This window comes from Pseudophryne corroboree, chromosome 1 (genome assembly GCF_028390025.1).
Source record: "Pseudophryne corroboree isolate aPseCor3 chromosome 1, aPseCor3.hap2, whole genome shotgun sequence".
In the NCBI taxonomy this organism is placed as follows: Eukaryota; Metazoa; Chordata; class Amphibia; order Anura; family Myobatrachidae; genus Pseudophryne; species Pseudophryne corroboree.
In genome coordinates, this window is record NC_086444.1 from 52,609,376 (window position 1) to 52,625,857 (window position 16,482).

At 48.0% G+C, this 16,482-nt stretch overlaps 1 protein-coding gene across 1 annotated transcript in view; it reads left to right on the top strand.

Moving 5' to 3' along the window:
* The window catches only part of NARS1 (asparaginyl-tRNA synthetase 1), a 64,256-nt gene extending 48,914 nt beyond the window's left edge, over nucleotides 1-15,342 (top strand). Inside the window, exons 9-15 of the mRNA XM_063959629.1 lie at nucleotides 573-794; nucleotides 1,114-1,313; nucleotides 1,738-1,873; nucleotides 2,652-2,765; nucleotides 11,705-11,836; nucleotides 13,024-13,155; nucleotides 14,617-15,342. Of these exons, the coding sequence (XP_063815699.1) occupies nucleotides 573-794; nucleotides 1,114-1,313; nucleotides 1,738-1,873; nucleotides 2,652-2,765; nucleotides 11,705-11,836; nucleotides 13,024-13,155; nucleotides 14,617-14,748 (1,068 nt within the window). The 3' untranslated portion in view covers nucleotides 14,749-15,342. The remainder of the gene's footprint in view (nucleotides 1-572; nucleotides 795-1,113; nucleotides 1,314-1,737; nucleotides 1,874-2,651; nucleotides 2,766-11,704; nucleotides 11,837-13,023; nucleotides 13,156-14,616) is intronic.
* Nucleotides 15,343-16,482: the final 1,140 nt, after the last annotated feature.

Consider the following 16,482-nt stretch of genomic DNA (forward strand, 5'->3'; position numbering starts at 1 on the left):
ATGACCTATATATACTCCCTGTTTATAGTTGGATGCCCAGTCAGATGTCATGCTAGTATTGCTCATGTCGCCAATTCATGGGGTTGCCATAATATCCCACATGAATTACACAGGTTCTGTGGCTGGCTAAATTCAAACCTGCATTTCACTTGGTTTTAATTAGCCCTAGAACCTGTGTAAATCATAGAGGTCCCGGATTAAAGGTATATTATGGTAAGCTTGCCTATTTGGAAAGAGTACAAGTTACAGCTGACAATAATACACGACACAAGTAGCATAAAGAAATAGTAAACACGCACCCAAGTAACACAGGAGGAAAGTGTGACAAAGACTTATAACATCAGTATAATGAACTTCAAGTTTCTTAACGATTAAGATGAATGTTTGAGTGAAACATTGAGTCATGCGGGACCTGGTGCACCGAGAAGGGGTGTTTGGCAATACTGTATGAGGGCACATCTGGAATAGATCGGATGCAGCGCCTTAAGCAGCCGATCTTGCTCTGTAATTCTGCGTGTCAAGCTCCTGCCATGTACAGAGAGCCTGTCTCTCACGATCTGTAATTGTCGCAGGCGCCAGGTGGGCACGAGCTGTGCTGCGATTACTGGGAACTGATTGGCTTGGCCCCCGCTGGCGGCGCTGATAATGTGATCAATGAAGAGTCTGACGTGGATGTTCAGCTGAACAACCGACACATGATGATCAGGGGGGAGAACATGTCTAAGATCTTCAAAGTCCGCTCCACCGTTGTCAACTGCTTCCGCAACCATTTCTTCGACAGCGGATACTATGAGGTACGCTCAGCGATTCGCCCACGCGCTCGTCTCTGGTACAAACGCAAAGGTGTCCTTCATGTCTGTGGAACAAGTACAGCCTTGGGCAGAGTTCTCCTGTAGAACAATTTCTCTTCCTTTTGGTTTGATCATGTTCCGTTATGAACTTGCCCCCTTAAGTCTTTTAGGGAGATCTTGGTCTGCTGGGAGATCTTGGTCTGCTGGGAGATCTTGATCTGCTGCCTTCATTTGAGTATATTGCCCATTGTTGTCCCTTATTTTATATTCCACCTTTGTTTCATCGCATCCTGTACACCAAACCGTATATCGTGTTTCACAGGTGACTCCTCCAACCTTGGTACAAACGCAAGTGGAAGGTGGATCCACTCTCTTCAAGCTGGACTACTTTGGAGAAGAGGCTTATCTCACGCAGTCATCTCAGCTGTACCTGGAGACCTGTATTCCGGCTCTGGGAGACACCTTCTGCATCGCACAGTCCTATCGGGCCGAGCAGTCGAGAACACGGCGGCATTTAGCAGAGTAAGGAAACTGCGTAGAACTAATTTGGCTTCTGTTCCTTTGTGCGATCAAAGAACATTCAGTTGGCTGCTTTACTGTATGATCCGGAACCGCCTAATTTCTGTACATGAAACATCTAGGGCCGGATGTAATGACGCCCTAGTTAGGTGGCTTTGCGGGATGCCTGCCGAGCTTGGACGTTTTTTTTTTTAAAGCGGCAATCATTTAAAGGCCTTGTAAAAGATTTTCCCTTTAAAAAAGTCAGAGTTTTGCCGGCATCCCACAGGTCGAGCAAATCCGGGCGTTATTACATCTGGCCCCTAGTGTGTATAATGCTTCCTGTTACAGTTATAACAGCACTGTTATACGATGGCAGGGAAGCTGGGCTTCTGTAGATTTCCTTGCTCTGATCTGGCTCTGTTTTCGTTGCGCTCTTGCATTTTAGATACACTCACATAGAGGCAGAATGTCCCTTCATCACGTTTGAGGATTTGCTGAGTCGCCTTGAAGACTTGGTGTGCGATGTGGTGGACAGAGTGCTGAAGTCTCCAGTAGCCGCACTGGTCAAGGAGCTGCACCCGGTATGTTCTGTGGATCGCAACGTTGACTTGTCTGATAAATTCCTTTCCCCAATTTACAGAAGCAGCTGCCAAACCTGTTGGGTTTCAGTAGATATTAGTTAATCATTTCTCTTATGTACAATATTTACTTTTTTTTCCTCTTTCTCATTACCTCGTCGTCTGTACATATTTACCCCTGAGATAGAGAACCACATAAAGACTTATATTCCCACCATAGACACTGCCGATGTCGGACGTCGTTAAGCGATTATTCTTGTTATTCCTTATGCATCTAATCCGCACCACACATGCGTCCCGATTGTGTCTATACAGAGTAGCAGTTGCGATTTCAGCCGCACACATGAAAATATGCAGTGAAAATGTAGGTGGTGTTGGCTCCGTTTTATTTGCCGCAGCAGCATCGCGCGACTCATGGGCTGCCGGAAAGTAATTTCACTTTCATCCAGACTTTTAATATCTTGTTTATACACTTGGGCTCTCTGAGGTACAGTACGTGGAGGTGGGATGTTACCTCTCTGACCTTCTGTGACGGTAGGAAGGGATGTTGGTAGCATTATAGGCGTAGTAATTACATGGTGTATTCATTTAGCTTTTCCCCGCAGACGTTACTTTTATTTCTTTAAGTTCTCTTGTGTTCTCCTGCGCTGGCAGCAGCTGGCATTGGCGCGATCTCGCTGTGTAATAATCACCAGTCTGAGGAGCCTGGGAAATGTGCTAAACTGTAATACACCATTGTCTTTTCTCCCATAAAGTATAACCACGCAACATTCTGTTACAGGAGTTCCAGCCACCTAAACGCCCCTTCAGAAGAATGAACTACTCCGAGGCCATCACTTGGCTGAAGGAACATGATGTGAAGAAGGACGACGGGACGTACTATGAGTTTGGGGAGGTGAGATGTCCTGCGTGCTGTTGAGGATAGGTAGCATCATTTCATAGGGCTAATTCTGACACCGTGTCAGTGTTTGCGTGAAGCCGTGGAACTCGCACTTACCTCCTTATGCTAATGTGATCCGTACGGCGATCACCCGCTGCTTTTCTGTCCACAGCGGCAACTTCCATCACTAGCGTAAGCACTTACACCAAGAGATCAGTGAGAATCAGGTTTCCCTTCCCTGTACGCCCCAATCAGAATAGCATGGAAGAATAGCTACACAACCGTGACATTGATGCTGCTTGGTAACACAAAATTCACGCACAGAGGGATACAGCAAAAAATCCTGCCAGCTCGGAACCAAGTGGAGATGGACTAAAGACCCTTCTGCTCTTGTGCTGTGTATGGTAATACTCGCCACCTGCGTCTGTGGAGGTAGAGCCGTCTGTCTCAGAATCAGGCACACAATTAGCGACATCGGGAAGTCTGTAGAGGGCACCATCAACAATGAGCGCGTATGAGGAAGGGGAGCGGTTTAAACCTTGATAGATCCTTAAGGCCAGATGTAATACTAACTGTGGTCGGCGACCACATACGTGATTGTCCCTTTAAGAAAACATCGGAGTTCAGTCGAACTCAGGGGCCATTACAATACATCCGGCCCTTAGTGTCCTAACACGGGTTCAGCTTGTTTCCTGGAATACAGGTTGAGTATCCCATATCCAATATCCAAATATTCCGAAATACTGACTTTTTTGAGTGAGAGTGAGATAGTGAAACCTTTGTTTCTCTAACGTCTTAAGTGGATGCTGGGGACTCCGTAAGGACCATGGGGATTAGCGGCTCCGCAGGAGACTGGGCACAACTATAAAGAAAGCTTTTAGACTACTTGTGTGCACTGGCTCCTCCCACTAAGACCCTCCTCCAGACTTCAGTTAGAATCTTTTGCCCGGCTGAGCTGGATGCACATTAGGGGCTCTCCTGAGCTCCTAGAAAGAAAGTATATTTAGGTTTTTTATTTTACAGTGAGATCTGCTGGCAACAGACTCACTGCAGCGAGGGACTAAGGGGAGAAGAAGCGAACCTACCTAACAGGTGGTAGTTTGGGCTTCTTAGGCTACTGGACACCATTAGCTCCAGAGGGATCGACCGCAGGACCCGACCTTGGTGTTCGTTCCCGGAGCCGCGCCGCCGTCCCCCTTACAGAGCCAGAAGCAACGAAGAGGTCCGGAAAATCGGCGGCAGAAGACTTCGGTCTTCACCAAGGTAGCGCACAGCACTGCAGCTGTGCGCCATTGCTCCTCATGTACACCTCACACTCCGGTCACTGATGGGTGCAGGGCGCTGGGGGGGGGCGCCCTGAGGGCAATATATGACACCTTGGCTGGCAAATCTACATCATATATAGTCCTAGAGGCTATATAGATGTAAAATTACCCCTGCCAGTATTCCAGAAAAAGCGGGAGAAAGTCTGCCGAAAAGGGGGCGGGGCTTCTCCCTCAGCACACTGGCGCCATTTTTCCCTCACAGTTCCGCTGGAAGGAAGCTCCCTGGCTCTCCCCTGCAGTCTGAACACTACAGAAGGGTAAAAAAGAGAGGGGGGGCACTAAATTTAGGCGCAGTATAGATAATATATATATATGATATATATAAAAAAGCAGCTATAAGGGAAAACACTCATTGATAGTGGGATCCCTGTGTTATATAGCGCTCTGGTGTGTGCTGGCATACTCTCTCTCTGTCTCCCAAAAGGGCTTTGTGGGGTCCTGTCCTCTGTCAGAGCATTCCCTGTGTGTTTGCGGTGTGTCGGTACGGCTGTGTCGACATGTTTGATGAGGAGGCTTATGTGGAGGCGGAGCAAATGCCTGTAAACGTGATGTCACCCCCTGCGGGGTCGACACCCTGAGTGGATGGTGCTGTGGAAGGACTTACGCGACAGTGTCGACTCCTTGCATAAAAGGTTTGACGACATACCTATTGTGGGACAGCCGGCTTCTCAGCCTGTGCCTGCCCAGGCGTCTCAAAAGCCATCAGGGGCTCTAAAACGCCCGCTACCTCAGATGGCTGACACAGATGTCGACACGGATACTGACTCCAGTGTCGACGACGATGAGACTAATGTAACTTCCAGTAGGGCCACACGTTACATGATTGAGGCAATGAAAAATGTGTTGCACATTTCTGATGTTACCCCCGGTACCACAAAAAAGGGTATAATGTTTGGAGAGAAAAAACTACCCGTAGCTTTTCCTCCATCTGAAGAGTTAAATGAAGTGTGTGAAGAAGCGTGGGCTTCCCCTGATAAAAAGCTGGTAATTTCTAAGAGGTTACTAATGGCGTACCCTTTCCCGCCAGAGGATAGGTCACGCTGGGAAACATCCCCTAGGGTGGATAAAGCGCTCACACGCTTGTCAAAGAAGGTGGCACTACCGTCTCCGGATACGGCCGCCCTGAAGGAATCTGCTGATAGAAAGCAGGAGGCTATCCTGAAATCTATATATACACACACAGGTGTTATACTGAGACTGGCTATTGCTTCAGCCTGGATGTGCAGTGCTGCTGCTGCGTGGTCAGATTCCCTGTCAGAAAATATAGATACCCTAGACAGGGACGCTATATTGCTAAACGTAGAGCATATAAAAGACGCACTTTTATACATGAGGGATGCACAGAGGGATATTTGCCGGCTGGCATCCAAAATTAGTGCAATGTCCATTTCTGCCAGGAGAGGGTTATGGACTCGGCAGTGGACAGGAGATGCAGATTCCAAACGACACATGGAAGTTCTGCCTTATAAGGGTGAGGAATTGTTCGGGGATGGTCTCTCGGACCTCGTTTCCACAGCAACAGCTGGGAAGTCTACATTTTTACCCCATGTTCCCTCACAACCAAAGAAAGCACCGTATTATCAGGTACAGTCCTTTCGGCCCAATAGGGGCAAGCGGGTTAAAGGCGCGTCCTTTCTGCCCAGAGGCAGAGGTAGGGGAAAGAAGCTGCAGCATACAGCCAGTTCCCAGGAGCAAAAGTCCTCCCCCGCTTCCTCTAAGTCCACAGCATGACGCTGGGGCTTCACAGGCCGAGCCAGGTACGGTGGGGGCCTGTCTCAAAAACTTCAGCAATCAGTGGGCTCGCTCACGGGTGGATCCCTGGATCCTTCAAGTAGTATCTCAGGGGTACAAGCTGGAATTCGAGACGTCTCCCCCCCCGCCGTTTCCTCAAATCTGCCTTGCCAACCACTCCCTCAGGCAGGGAGGCAGTGTTACAGGCAATTCACAAGCTGTATTCACAACAAGTGATAGTAAAGGTGCCCCTACTTCAACAAGGAAGGGGTTACTATTCCACAATGTTTGTGGTACCGAAACCGGACGGTTCGGTGAGACCCATTTTAAATTTGAAATCCTTGAACACATATATAAAAAAATTCAAGTTCAAGATGGAATCGCTCAGCGCGGTTATTGCAAGCCTGGACAAGGGGGATTACATGGTATCACTGGACATCAAGGATGCTTACCTACATGTCCCCATTTACCATCCTCACCAGGAGTACCTCAGATTTGTGGTACAAGATTGTCATTACCAATTCCAGACGTTGCCGTTCGGTCTATCCACGGCTCCGAGGGTCTTTACCAAGGTAATGGCCGAAATGATGATACTCCTTCGAAAGAAGGGAGTTTTAATTATCCCGTACTTGGACGATCTCCTGATAAAGGCGAGGTCCAGAGAGCAGTTGTTGGTAGGGGTAGCACTATCTCGGGAAGTGCTACAACAGCACGGCTGGATTCTAAACATTCCAAAGTCACAGCTGGTCCCTACGACACGTCTGCTGTTCCTAGGGATGGTTCTGGACACAGAACAGAGAAAAGTGTTTCTCCCGGAGGAGAAGGCCAAGGAGCTGTCATCTCTAGTCAGAGGCCTCCTAAAGCCAAAACAGGTGTCTGTGCATCACTGCACGCGGATCCTGGGAAAATGGTAGCTTCCTACGAAGCGATTCCATTCGGCAGGTTTCATGCAAGAACCTTTCAGTGGGACCTGTTGGACAAGTGGTCCGGATCGCATCTTCAGATGCATCGTCTGATAACCCTGTCTCCGAGGACAAGGGTGTCTCTGCTGTGGTGGCTGCAGAGTGCTCATCTTCAAGAAGGCCGCAGATTCGGCATACAGGACTGGGTCCTGGTGACCACGGATGCCAGCCTTCGAGGCTGGGGAGCAGCCACACAGGGAAGAAACTTCCAAGGTTTATGGTCAAGTCAGGAGACTTCCCTGCACATAAATATTCTGGAACTGAGGGCCATTTACAATGCCCTAAGTCAGGCAAAACCCTTGCTTCAAAACCAGCCGGTACTGATCCAGTCAGACAACATCACGGCGGTCGCCCATGTAAATCGACAGGGCGGCACGAGAAGCAGGACGGCAATGGCAGAAGCCACAAGGATTCTCCGATGGGCGGAAAATCACGTGTTAGCACTGTCAGCAGTGTTCATTCCGGGAGTGGACAACTGGGAAGCAGACTTCCTCAGCAGGCACGACCTCCACCCGGGAGAGTGGGGACTTCATCCAGAAGTTTTTCAAATGATTGTAAACCGGTGGAAAAAGCCACAGGTGGACATGATGGCATCCCGCCTAAACAAAAAGCTAGAAAAATATTGCGCCAGGTCGAGAGACCCGCAGGCGATAGCTGTGGACGCTCTAGTAACACCGTGGGTGTACCGATCGGTTTATGTGTTCCCTCCTCTTCCTCTCATACCAAAGGTACTGAGGATAATAAGGAGAAGAGGAGTAAGAACTATACTCATTGTTCCGGATTGGCCAAGAAGAGCTTGGTACCCGGAACTTCAAGAAATGATGTCAGAGGACCCATGGCCTCTACCGCTCAGACAAGACCTGCTGCAGCAGGGGCCCTGTCTGTTCCAAGACTTACCGCGGCTGCGTTTGACGGCATGGCGGTTGAACACCGGATCCTGAAGGAAAAGGGCATTCCGGAGGAAGTCATTCCTACGCTGATTAAAGCGAGGAAAGAAGTAACCGCAAACCATTATCACCGCATATGGCGAAAATATGTTGCGTGGTGTGAGGCCAGGAAGGCCCCAACGGAAGAATTTCAGCTGGGCCGTTTCCTGCACTTCCTACAGTCAGGGGTGACTATGGGCCTTAAATTGGGTTCCATTAAGGTCCAGATTTCGGCTCTATCGATTTTCTTCCAGAGATAACTGGCTTCACTACCTGAAGTTCAGACTTTTGTTAAGGGAGTGCTGCATATTAAGCCCCCTTTTGTGCCTCCAGTGGCACCTTGGGATCTCAACGTGGTGTTGGATTTCCTAAAGTCACATTGGTTTGAGCCACTGAAAACCGTGGATTTGAAATATCTCACGTGGAAAGTGGTCATGTTGTTGGCCTTGGCTTCGGCCAGGCGTGTATCAGAATTGGCGGCTTTGTCATGTAAAAGCCCTTATCTGATTTTCCATATGGATAGGGCAGAATTGAGGACTCGTCCCCAGTTTCTCCCCAAAGTGGTATCAGCTTTTCATCTGAACCAACCTATCGTGGTGCCTGCGGCTACAAATGACTTGGAGGCTTCCAAGTTGTTGGATGTAGTCAGGGCCCTAAAAATCTATGTTTCCAGGACAGCTGGAGTCAGAAAGACTGACTCGCTCTTTATCCTGTATGCGCCCAACAAGTTGGGTGCACCTGCTTCAAAGCAGACTATTGCTCGCTGGATCTGTAGTACGATTCAGCTTGCACATTCTGCGGCTGGACTGCCGCATCCTAAATCAGTAAAAGCCCATTCCACGAGGAAGGTGGGCTCTTCTTGGGCGGCTGCCCGAGGGGTCTCGGCTCTTCAACTTTGCAGAGCAGCTACTTGGTCGGGGTCAAACACGTTTGCTAAATTCTACAAGTTTGACACCCTGGCTGAGGAGGACCTTGAGTTTGCTCATTCGGTGCTGCAGAGTCATCCGCACTCTCCCGCCCGTTTGGGAGCTTTGGTATAATCCCCATGGTCCTTACGGAGTCCCCAGCATCCACTTAGGACGTTAGAGAAAATAAGAATTTACTCACCGGTAATTCTATTTCTCATAGTCCGTAGTGGATGCTGGGCGCCCATCCCAAGTGCGGATTGTCTGCAATACTTGTATATACCGTATATACTCGAGTATAAGCCGACTTTTTCAGCACAGTTTTCTATGCTGAAAAAGCCCCCCTCGGCTTATACTCGAGTCAACGGCTGCAGCAGACGCCGTGGGCTGTGTGGGCGTCCGCTGCAGCCGGCTCCAGGGACAGACACTAGAGGTCATTATTGACCTCTAGTGTCTGTGCGGCGTTGCTATGGGAGAGACGTCATGACGTCTCTCCCATAGAGATGATCGGGTGCCGGGAAGCGGGCGCCGGCGCGGGCGGCCAGACGGAGCGGCGACCAGACGGAGCGGGGATCCAGATGGAGCGGCGGCCAGACGGAGCGGGGATCCAGATGGAGCGGCGGCCAGACGGAGCGGATGAACAGATGGAGCGGCGGCCAGACGGAGCGGAGCAGCGCAGCAGCAGAAGAAGCGGTCGGGAAGCAGGAGCGGGGCAGTGGTAAGTATTGTTTTAGTGTGTGTTTATGTTTGTAAGCTGCAAAGGGGGCACAGTAACAGGGGGCAAAACAACTACTGGGGGCAAAGAAAGGGGGCACAACAACTACTGGGGGCAAAGAAAGGGGGCACCACAACTACTGGGGCAAAGAAAGAGGGGTCATAACTACTGTGGGCAATGAAAGAGGGGGCACAATACTGGGGGCAAAGAAGGGGCATAACTACTGGGGGCAAAGCAACGGGGGCATGTTTTTATCTGTCACTGGGGGTATATGTGGCACTGGGGGCACAACCCTAGAAACAAACATTACCCCCTGGCAACAAGCATAACACCTACCGCATAAAATCCCTGGCAACGAGCATGACACCCTGAGCATGAAAACCCCTGGCACCGTGCATTTCCCACCCTAGGCTTATACTAGAGTCAGTAATTTTTCCCAGTTTTTTGTGGTAAAATTAGGTGCCTCGGCTTATATTCGGGTCGACTTATACTCGAGTATATACGGTAGTTATTGCTTAACTAAAGGGTTATTGTTGAGCCATCTGTTTCAGAGGCTCAGTTGTTATCATGCTGTTAACTGGGTGTAGTATCACGAGTTATACGGTGTGATTGATGTTGCTGGTATGAGTCTTACCCGGGATTCAAAATCCTTCCTTATTGTGTCAGCTCTTCCGGGCACAGTATCCTAACTGAAGTCTGGAGGAGGGTCTTAGTGGGAGGAGCCAGTGCACACCAGTAGTCTAAAAGCTTTCTTTATAGTTGTGCCCAGTCTCCTGCGGAGCCGCTAATCCCCATGGTCCTTACGGAGTCGCCAGCATCCACTACGGACTATGAGAAATAGAATTCCCGGTGAGTAAATTCTTATTTTTTTGATGGCTCAATGTACACAAACTTTGTTTAATACACAAAGTTATTAAAACTATTGTATTAAATGACCTTCAGGCTGTGTGTATAAGGTGTATATGAAACATAAATGAATTGTGTGAATGTACACACACTTTGTTTAATGCACAAAGTTACCAAAAATATTGGCTAAAATTACCTTCCGGCTATGTGTATAAGGTGTATATATAACAAAAATGCATTCTGTGCTTAGATTTAGGTCCTATCACCATGATATCTCATTAGGGTATGCAATTATTCCAAAATACGGAAAAATACGATATCCAAAATACCTCTGGTCCCAAGCATTTTGGATAAGGGATACTCAACCTGTACTACTTTTAGATGCCTTTTGAGTAGTCGTTGGTGGTAAAGATTGGACTATTGAGTGATTGCTGCAGTTCTCATTTATTCCCACAAGATGGAGCCAGAATGACTAATTTCTCATTGTCTGAGTCTGTTAAGGTTGTTAGAAGTAACTGGTACTGTAGCGTTAATACAGCTGCATGTAACCTTTTCTGTACACAGCACTACAAGTAAAAGGCAGAATTAAGTGAGAATTCTCACAGGCGTGGATGTAGAAGTTGTTGAGTGAGGCTGTTAAAGGAGAAGCCAGAGCGTTCTATAGTCCAAGCAGATCTGCCATTGTGACACGAGTGTACATACAGATGTATTCTCATACATGTTGTGCTTTTGCGCTACTTAGATGCCGACTCACGGATAACGTATTTTGTACTTTTGCATTTGAGCACCTTTCGCACTGCTCTTTTTGCACTAGGGATTGCACTTTTCCTGGAATCATGCCAGTATCCTGCTTTTTTTTCTGAGCTTCGTGTCTTTTGCACACAGCTATAGGGCCTAATTCAGACCTGATCGCATCAGCAAAGTTGTTGTCTAATGGGCAAAACCATGTGCGCTGCAGCTTGGGTCGGTGTAACGTGTGCAGAGAGAGTTAGATTTGCGTGGGGTGTGTTTAAACTGAAATCTAAATTGCAGTGTAAAAATAAAGCAGCCAGTATTTACCCTGCACAGAAACAAAATAACCCACCCAAATCTAACTCTCTCTGCACATGTTATATCTGCAGTGCACATGGTTTTGTCCATTAGAGAACAATTTTGCTGCTGCGATCAGGTCTGAATTAGGCCCATAGTCTGCAGATGTACTAGTGGTGTAAAGGGTACGCCTGCCTTGGGCTTGTATCACATATACAGTACATTGCATACAGACACAGATTGACTTTATCGAGCAAAAAAGATGCATGGCTCGGATTAGTCCTATATTTCGAGGATGTTTGGATTAGTCCGTTTCGTGCCGAAATAGCCCCATTGGAGGACAGGTTAGTGCGGACACTTTTCTGTTATGATACCACACATAAACAGTTCTACGAGGGGATTCCGCGTTCATGCACAAAACGTGTAATTACAGCTGGTTGTTGTGACTGTACGTTGCTGATGTCTGAGATGGGTTTAACCATACTTATGGGGTTTCTGTACTCTCTTTCATTTAGGATATCCCAGAAGCCCCGGAGAGACTTATGACCGACGCCATCAATGAACCAATCTTGCTCTGCCGCTTTCCAGCTGAGATTAAGTCTTTCTACATGCCGCGCTGTGCCGAGGACCGGCGTCTCACCGAATCCGTGAGTTGCTCAGCGGGGGTGCCTCTCGGGACACTTGTCCTGTTCTTTTAAGGTGTTTAAATAAAAAGATTTTATATATATATATATATATATATATATATATATATATATATATATATATATATAATTATTATTTTTTAAGTAAAATAGTTTTTATTTTACACGTATTAGCTTAAAAAAAAGCATTTTTTTGTGTAAATTATCCACTTTATATTAAAGAACACAAATGTGCTTAGTAAATACGCTGAATTATCACGAGGAGATCTGTTACGAGTCGTGGGAGACTTGAATGCGTCTCTCAGTTCTGTTACTGCTCAAATAAAAAACTGGAGCTACTATGGCAGACCCAGCTAGCAGGAGGTAAACTGTAGTGATTTCACCTGAGGTTTGTGTGCCTATACGGAGGTGCTCCAGTACCTCTGTGCTTTACAGCCGAAATCAGGAGATGAGGAGGGGGTTCATGTAGTGTCCACGCTAGGCTGTTTTACCGGCGCCCTGCTTAAAACCGCCTGCCACCACCTGAATATTAAAGAGAGAGCTTGGGGGAAGCCCAGCACCTCCGTAATTGCTGGGCACTCCCCATTAGTGACGCCGGCGGCTGAGCATGCCCCCGTTTGTGACGATGACTGGTCCACACCGCCACCAGTAGTGACGCCAGTGGGGCCGCGGCCAGCCTCCCAGCCCGGCAGGGCACCCTTTTCGAACGAGGTGCGTGCGACCATACTTGGCCTCTGCACCCTGCCCGCACTAGTTCATGGATGAGTTGGATCCTGCACCCTATAAAACACAATCTCTTTGGGGACTATTAGAAACATAGCTCTTCAGAATAAAACCACCAGATGGGTTTCTAGACGTCATTTTGTGTGAGGGGCTAATCCGTGGGACACACATCCTTTATAGACATCTTGTTATCTCATTCCCCTCAGCCAGTCCTCCTCTTTAGTGTAAAGGTTCCCTTATCTAGAGTGACCATATTATCCCTGTTACCTGGGACGTTCATGGATTACACAGGTTCTGTGGCTGATTAAAACCAGCTGTAATGTAGGCTTGAAGTCAGCCAGCCACAGAACCTGTGTAATCCATGAGCGTCCCAGGTAGAAGGGATAATATGGCCACCCTACTTGCCTCTCCTCATGTTCTTGTAGACCGTTTTCCTGACTCCTCACATTGTCTGGTCACTTTGTCAGGTGGACGTACTCATGCCCAACGTGGGCGAGATAGTCGGAGGTTCCATGCGTATCTGGGACAGCGAGGAGCTGCTGGAAGGATACAAGAGAGAGGGGATAGATCCTACACCCTATTACTGGTATACAGATCAGGTATGACACCGGGGCTTTCTATTATTCCACGTGTTAGTACTGACGTGTCGTAAGTGAGATGGATAATACAATCTTATTATATTCTATATTAAACGTATATTGTAAAGATAAATGGGTAGTACGGTTGGTGTAATGGTTAGCATTACTGCCTCACCGGGCAGAACGGTGTGGAGTTTGTATGTTCTCCATTTGCTTGCGTGGGTTTCCTCCAGACCGGCCCAACCGGCCATCAGACCTTTTGGCATTTTGCAGGCCTGGTATGAGGCCACATCTGTATTCTCTGTACAGCGCTGCAGACTATGTATGCGCTATATAAAGAACTGTTAATATTGAGAGTGTAGTTACAGTAAAAGATAACAGGAACATGAGGTTATTACCACCCTATCAGTAACTAATCTCTCAGTGATCTAACCCTACATCCTTCAGCGCCTGACGCAAGGAAAGCGACGCCCAGGGGCGGAGCCACGGTGACACAATCTCTCGCACCAGACTGTCAGTTGAGGGGGGTACTCACGGAGCGATCGCTGCTTAAAATCTCTCGCAGAGATAGCTGCGCATCGCTATCGCTGGTGCTAGATTGGCTGAAATGAGCGCCCCCCCCCGCTCAGCACAGATCGCGCTGTGCTGAGCGGGGGGAGAGATGTGTGGTGAGCGGTTCGCTCAGCACACATCTCTCCCTAGATCTGCCCGTGAATACGGGCCTTTAGGCTTAAGGGGGGTGCACACGGAGAGATCCTTGTTTAAAATCTAAGCAATCGGACTAGATTGCTTAGATTTCAAGCACGGATCTGCCGTGTGTATGCCCCCCAGCGATTGCGATGCGCGGCCCCGCGCATTGCTATCGCCGGTGCTAGATGCGGGTCGCTCACTTCAGCGCTGTGTGAAGTGAGCGGCCCCCCATCGTCGCCCCCCCTCACTCAGCACATCGCGCTGTGCTGAGCGGGGGGAGAGATGTGCGCTGAGCGGTCTGTGTTAAGATCGCTCAGCACACTTCTCTCCCATCAGTACCCCCCTTAATACCTGGTGTTGGAATGTAATGTGACATCTCGGTATGAAGTCTCTGTTTAAATTAAAAAGAAAAACTTCATACATTTGGTTATTTAAGGAAGGAAAGAATTGAAGTGAAAACTAATTGTATTTTCTGCAGTTTTTTTTTTTACCATGTAACTGTGAAATAATAATGACTTTGCTGTTGACATAAAATTGTGTTGTGTTGCTGACATCGCACCATACAAATGACTTGGAAATTGGGTCCTTGCATAACACAAGTGTCGCATTATCAGACCTTAATCCGCCCTAGCACATGATTAGCTGTGCTGGAGTAAGTGGAATTTTCAGTCATTACAGAGGATTTGTGGCCACCAGCTTATATATATTTATTTTAATTCTCCTACATAAGTTAGAAACGTCGGCTCTAGCGACAAGTATTATAATAACCTAATTTTCTCTCTTGCTCCACAGCGTAAGTTCGGCACGTGTCCGCATGGGGGCTACGGTTTAGGTTTGGAGAGATTCCTTACCTGGATCCTGAACAGACACCACATCCGGGACGTATGTCTGTATCCGCGATTCGTCCAGCGCTGTAAACCTTAACCCCCCTCCCCTACCAATGTCACAGTCCTCCGCCACCAATCTGTAAGAATGATGGGGTCGAGGGAAACTAGTCACCTACCTGCCTGCTGCTGCTGCTTTTATCCGGACACTTACACAATCGAAGTGTTCGTAATTTGTAACGTCACCATTCAGTTTCAAGTGATTCTGTCAAATATTCATTCAATTAAGATTGCACAGGTTGCCTAGGACGGTAATCTCGGATTCCATTCATACATGTGACGTATTCTTATTCCGTAACGATTCCGTACATTCTGTGTCAATATTCCGGTTACTATGGATGTCCCTAACGGACCACAAGGCTTACATCTGTACATGGTGGGGCAGCCAGTCCTGCAAAGGTTTAAAGAGTTAATTGTATGAACAATCAACACAGTTTAAAGGGGCTGATTCTCCATTTTATAATTACACCACCATCCCCATGTTATCTATTCCACACCCAGCTGTCTGTTCCACATCCAGGCAGTGAGAATTAAGAGTAACACTCAGACCATCCAATGGGATATGTGCCACTACGTAATATATCTGTTATATGCCGGGGACCGATCATAATAAACTTGTGAAACTGGACTTTAACGATCTCTCAGTTTGTCATTTTATACCAACGATCGCTTTAGGGGTTGATGATACCGCCCCGTAGCATTTATGCGCTTGGGAAAAGGGGGTGCGGTCACAGCTCACAGGGGCGTGGGCTCAGGGCACGCCTTCCCCCCTCCTCTATATTTGTATGCTGCGTTGCTGAGCAGAGCCCCAGGAGGCTGCACTACTCGGCCAGCCGTCTCTCTCTGTGTGGCCAGACCGGCCCATCAGACCATTGGCCATTCTGGCGTTTGCCAAAACCACCAGATAGGCAGTCCGGCCCTGCAAGTGACCCGTTGTATCTACATTACACCTGTTCTACATTACACCTGTTCTACACACAGGAGGCTCTGGAGCAACAGGCGTAACAATCCAGCCTACCGATGGTATCACTGTGGCAAGTCAGAAAGGGTGTGGATCATAGAGTCGATCAGACTTAGGCCGACTTTGTCTAGGTCGACCCCTATTGGTCCACAGTAACTAGGTCGACACAATCATTAGGCCGACGTACAAGGTTGACATGACAAAAGGTCGACATTAATTTTATATATTTATTTTTTTTGGGTGTCGTTTTCTTTGTAGAGTGATTGGAAACCCCAATTAGTGCACCGTGTCCCCTCGCATGGCTCGCTTCGGGCAAGGTGCCTCGCTGCGCTCGGCACAGATTACCGTTCCCAATCATAATCCACGTGGATCGTTAAGTATGAAAAAGTTCAAAAAATGTGAAAAACTCATGTCGACTTTTTGTCATGTCAACCATGTCGATCAATAGTGGTCGACCTAGACACTGTCGACCTAGAGACCGGATACCGTCAGAAAAACATTGACTTCTGTCATGTGACTAGATATTAGAGAATTGATAAGTATTTCTTCAGTCCTCACAATGGCTGCCTCCGATCTGGGTCCTGATTCGCAGCTGCAGACTTGTGTGCAGCAACTTTGTGACAATAACCAGATGTCGCAGCTGCCTGGATTTGTATTGAGATGCCCACCGGTGGCTTTGCAAATCCCAGCGGCTGCGTACAAAGAGGCGGCGTCGCTCGCTGATCAGACTGTTCTCAAAGTTGATAGTTGCCCTAAGGTCACGCAGCGTGGCTGCAGCAAGTAAGACGCTGTCTGCGCACGGAATCGCAGTCT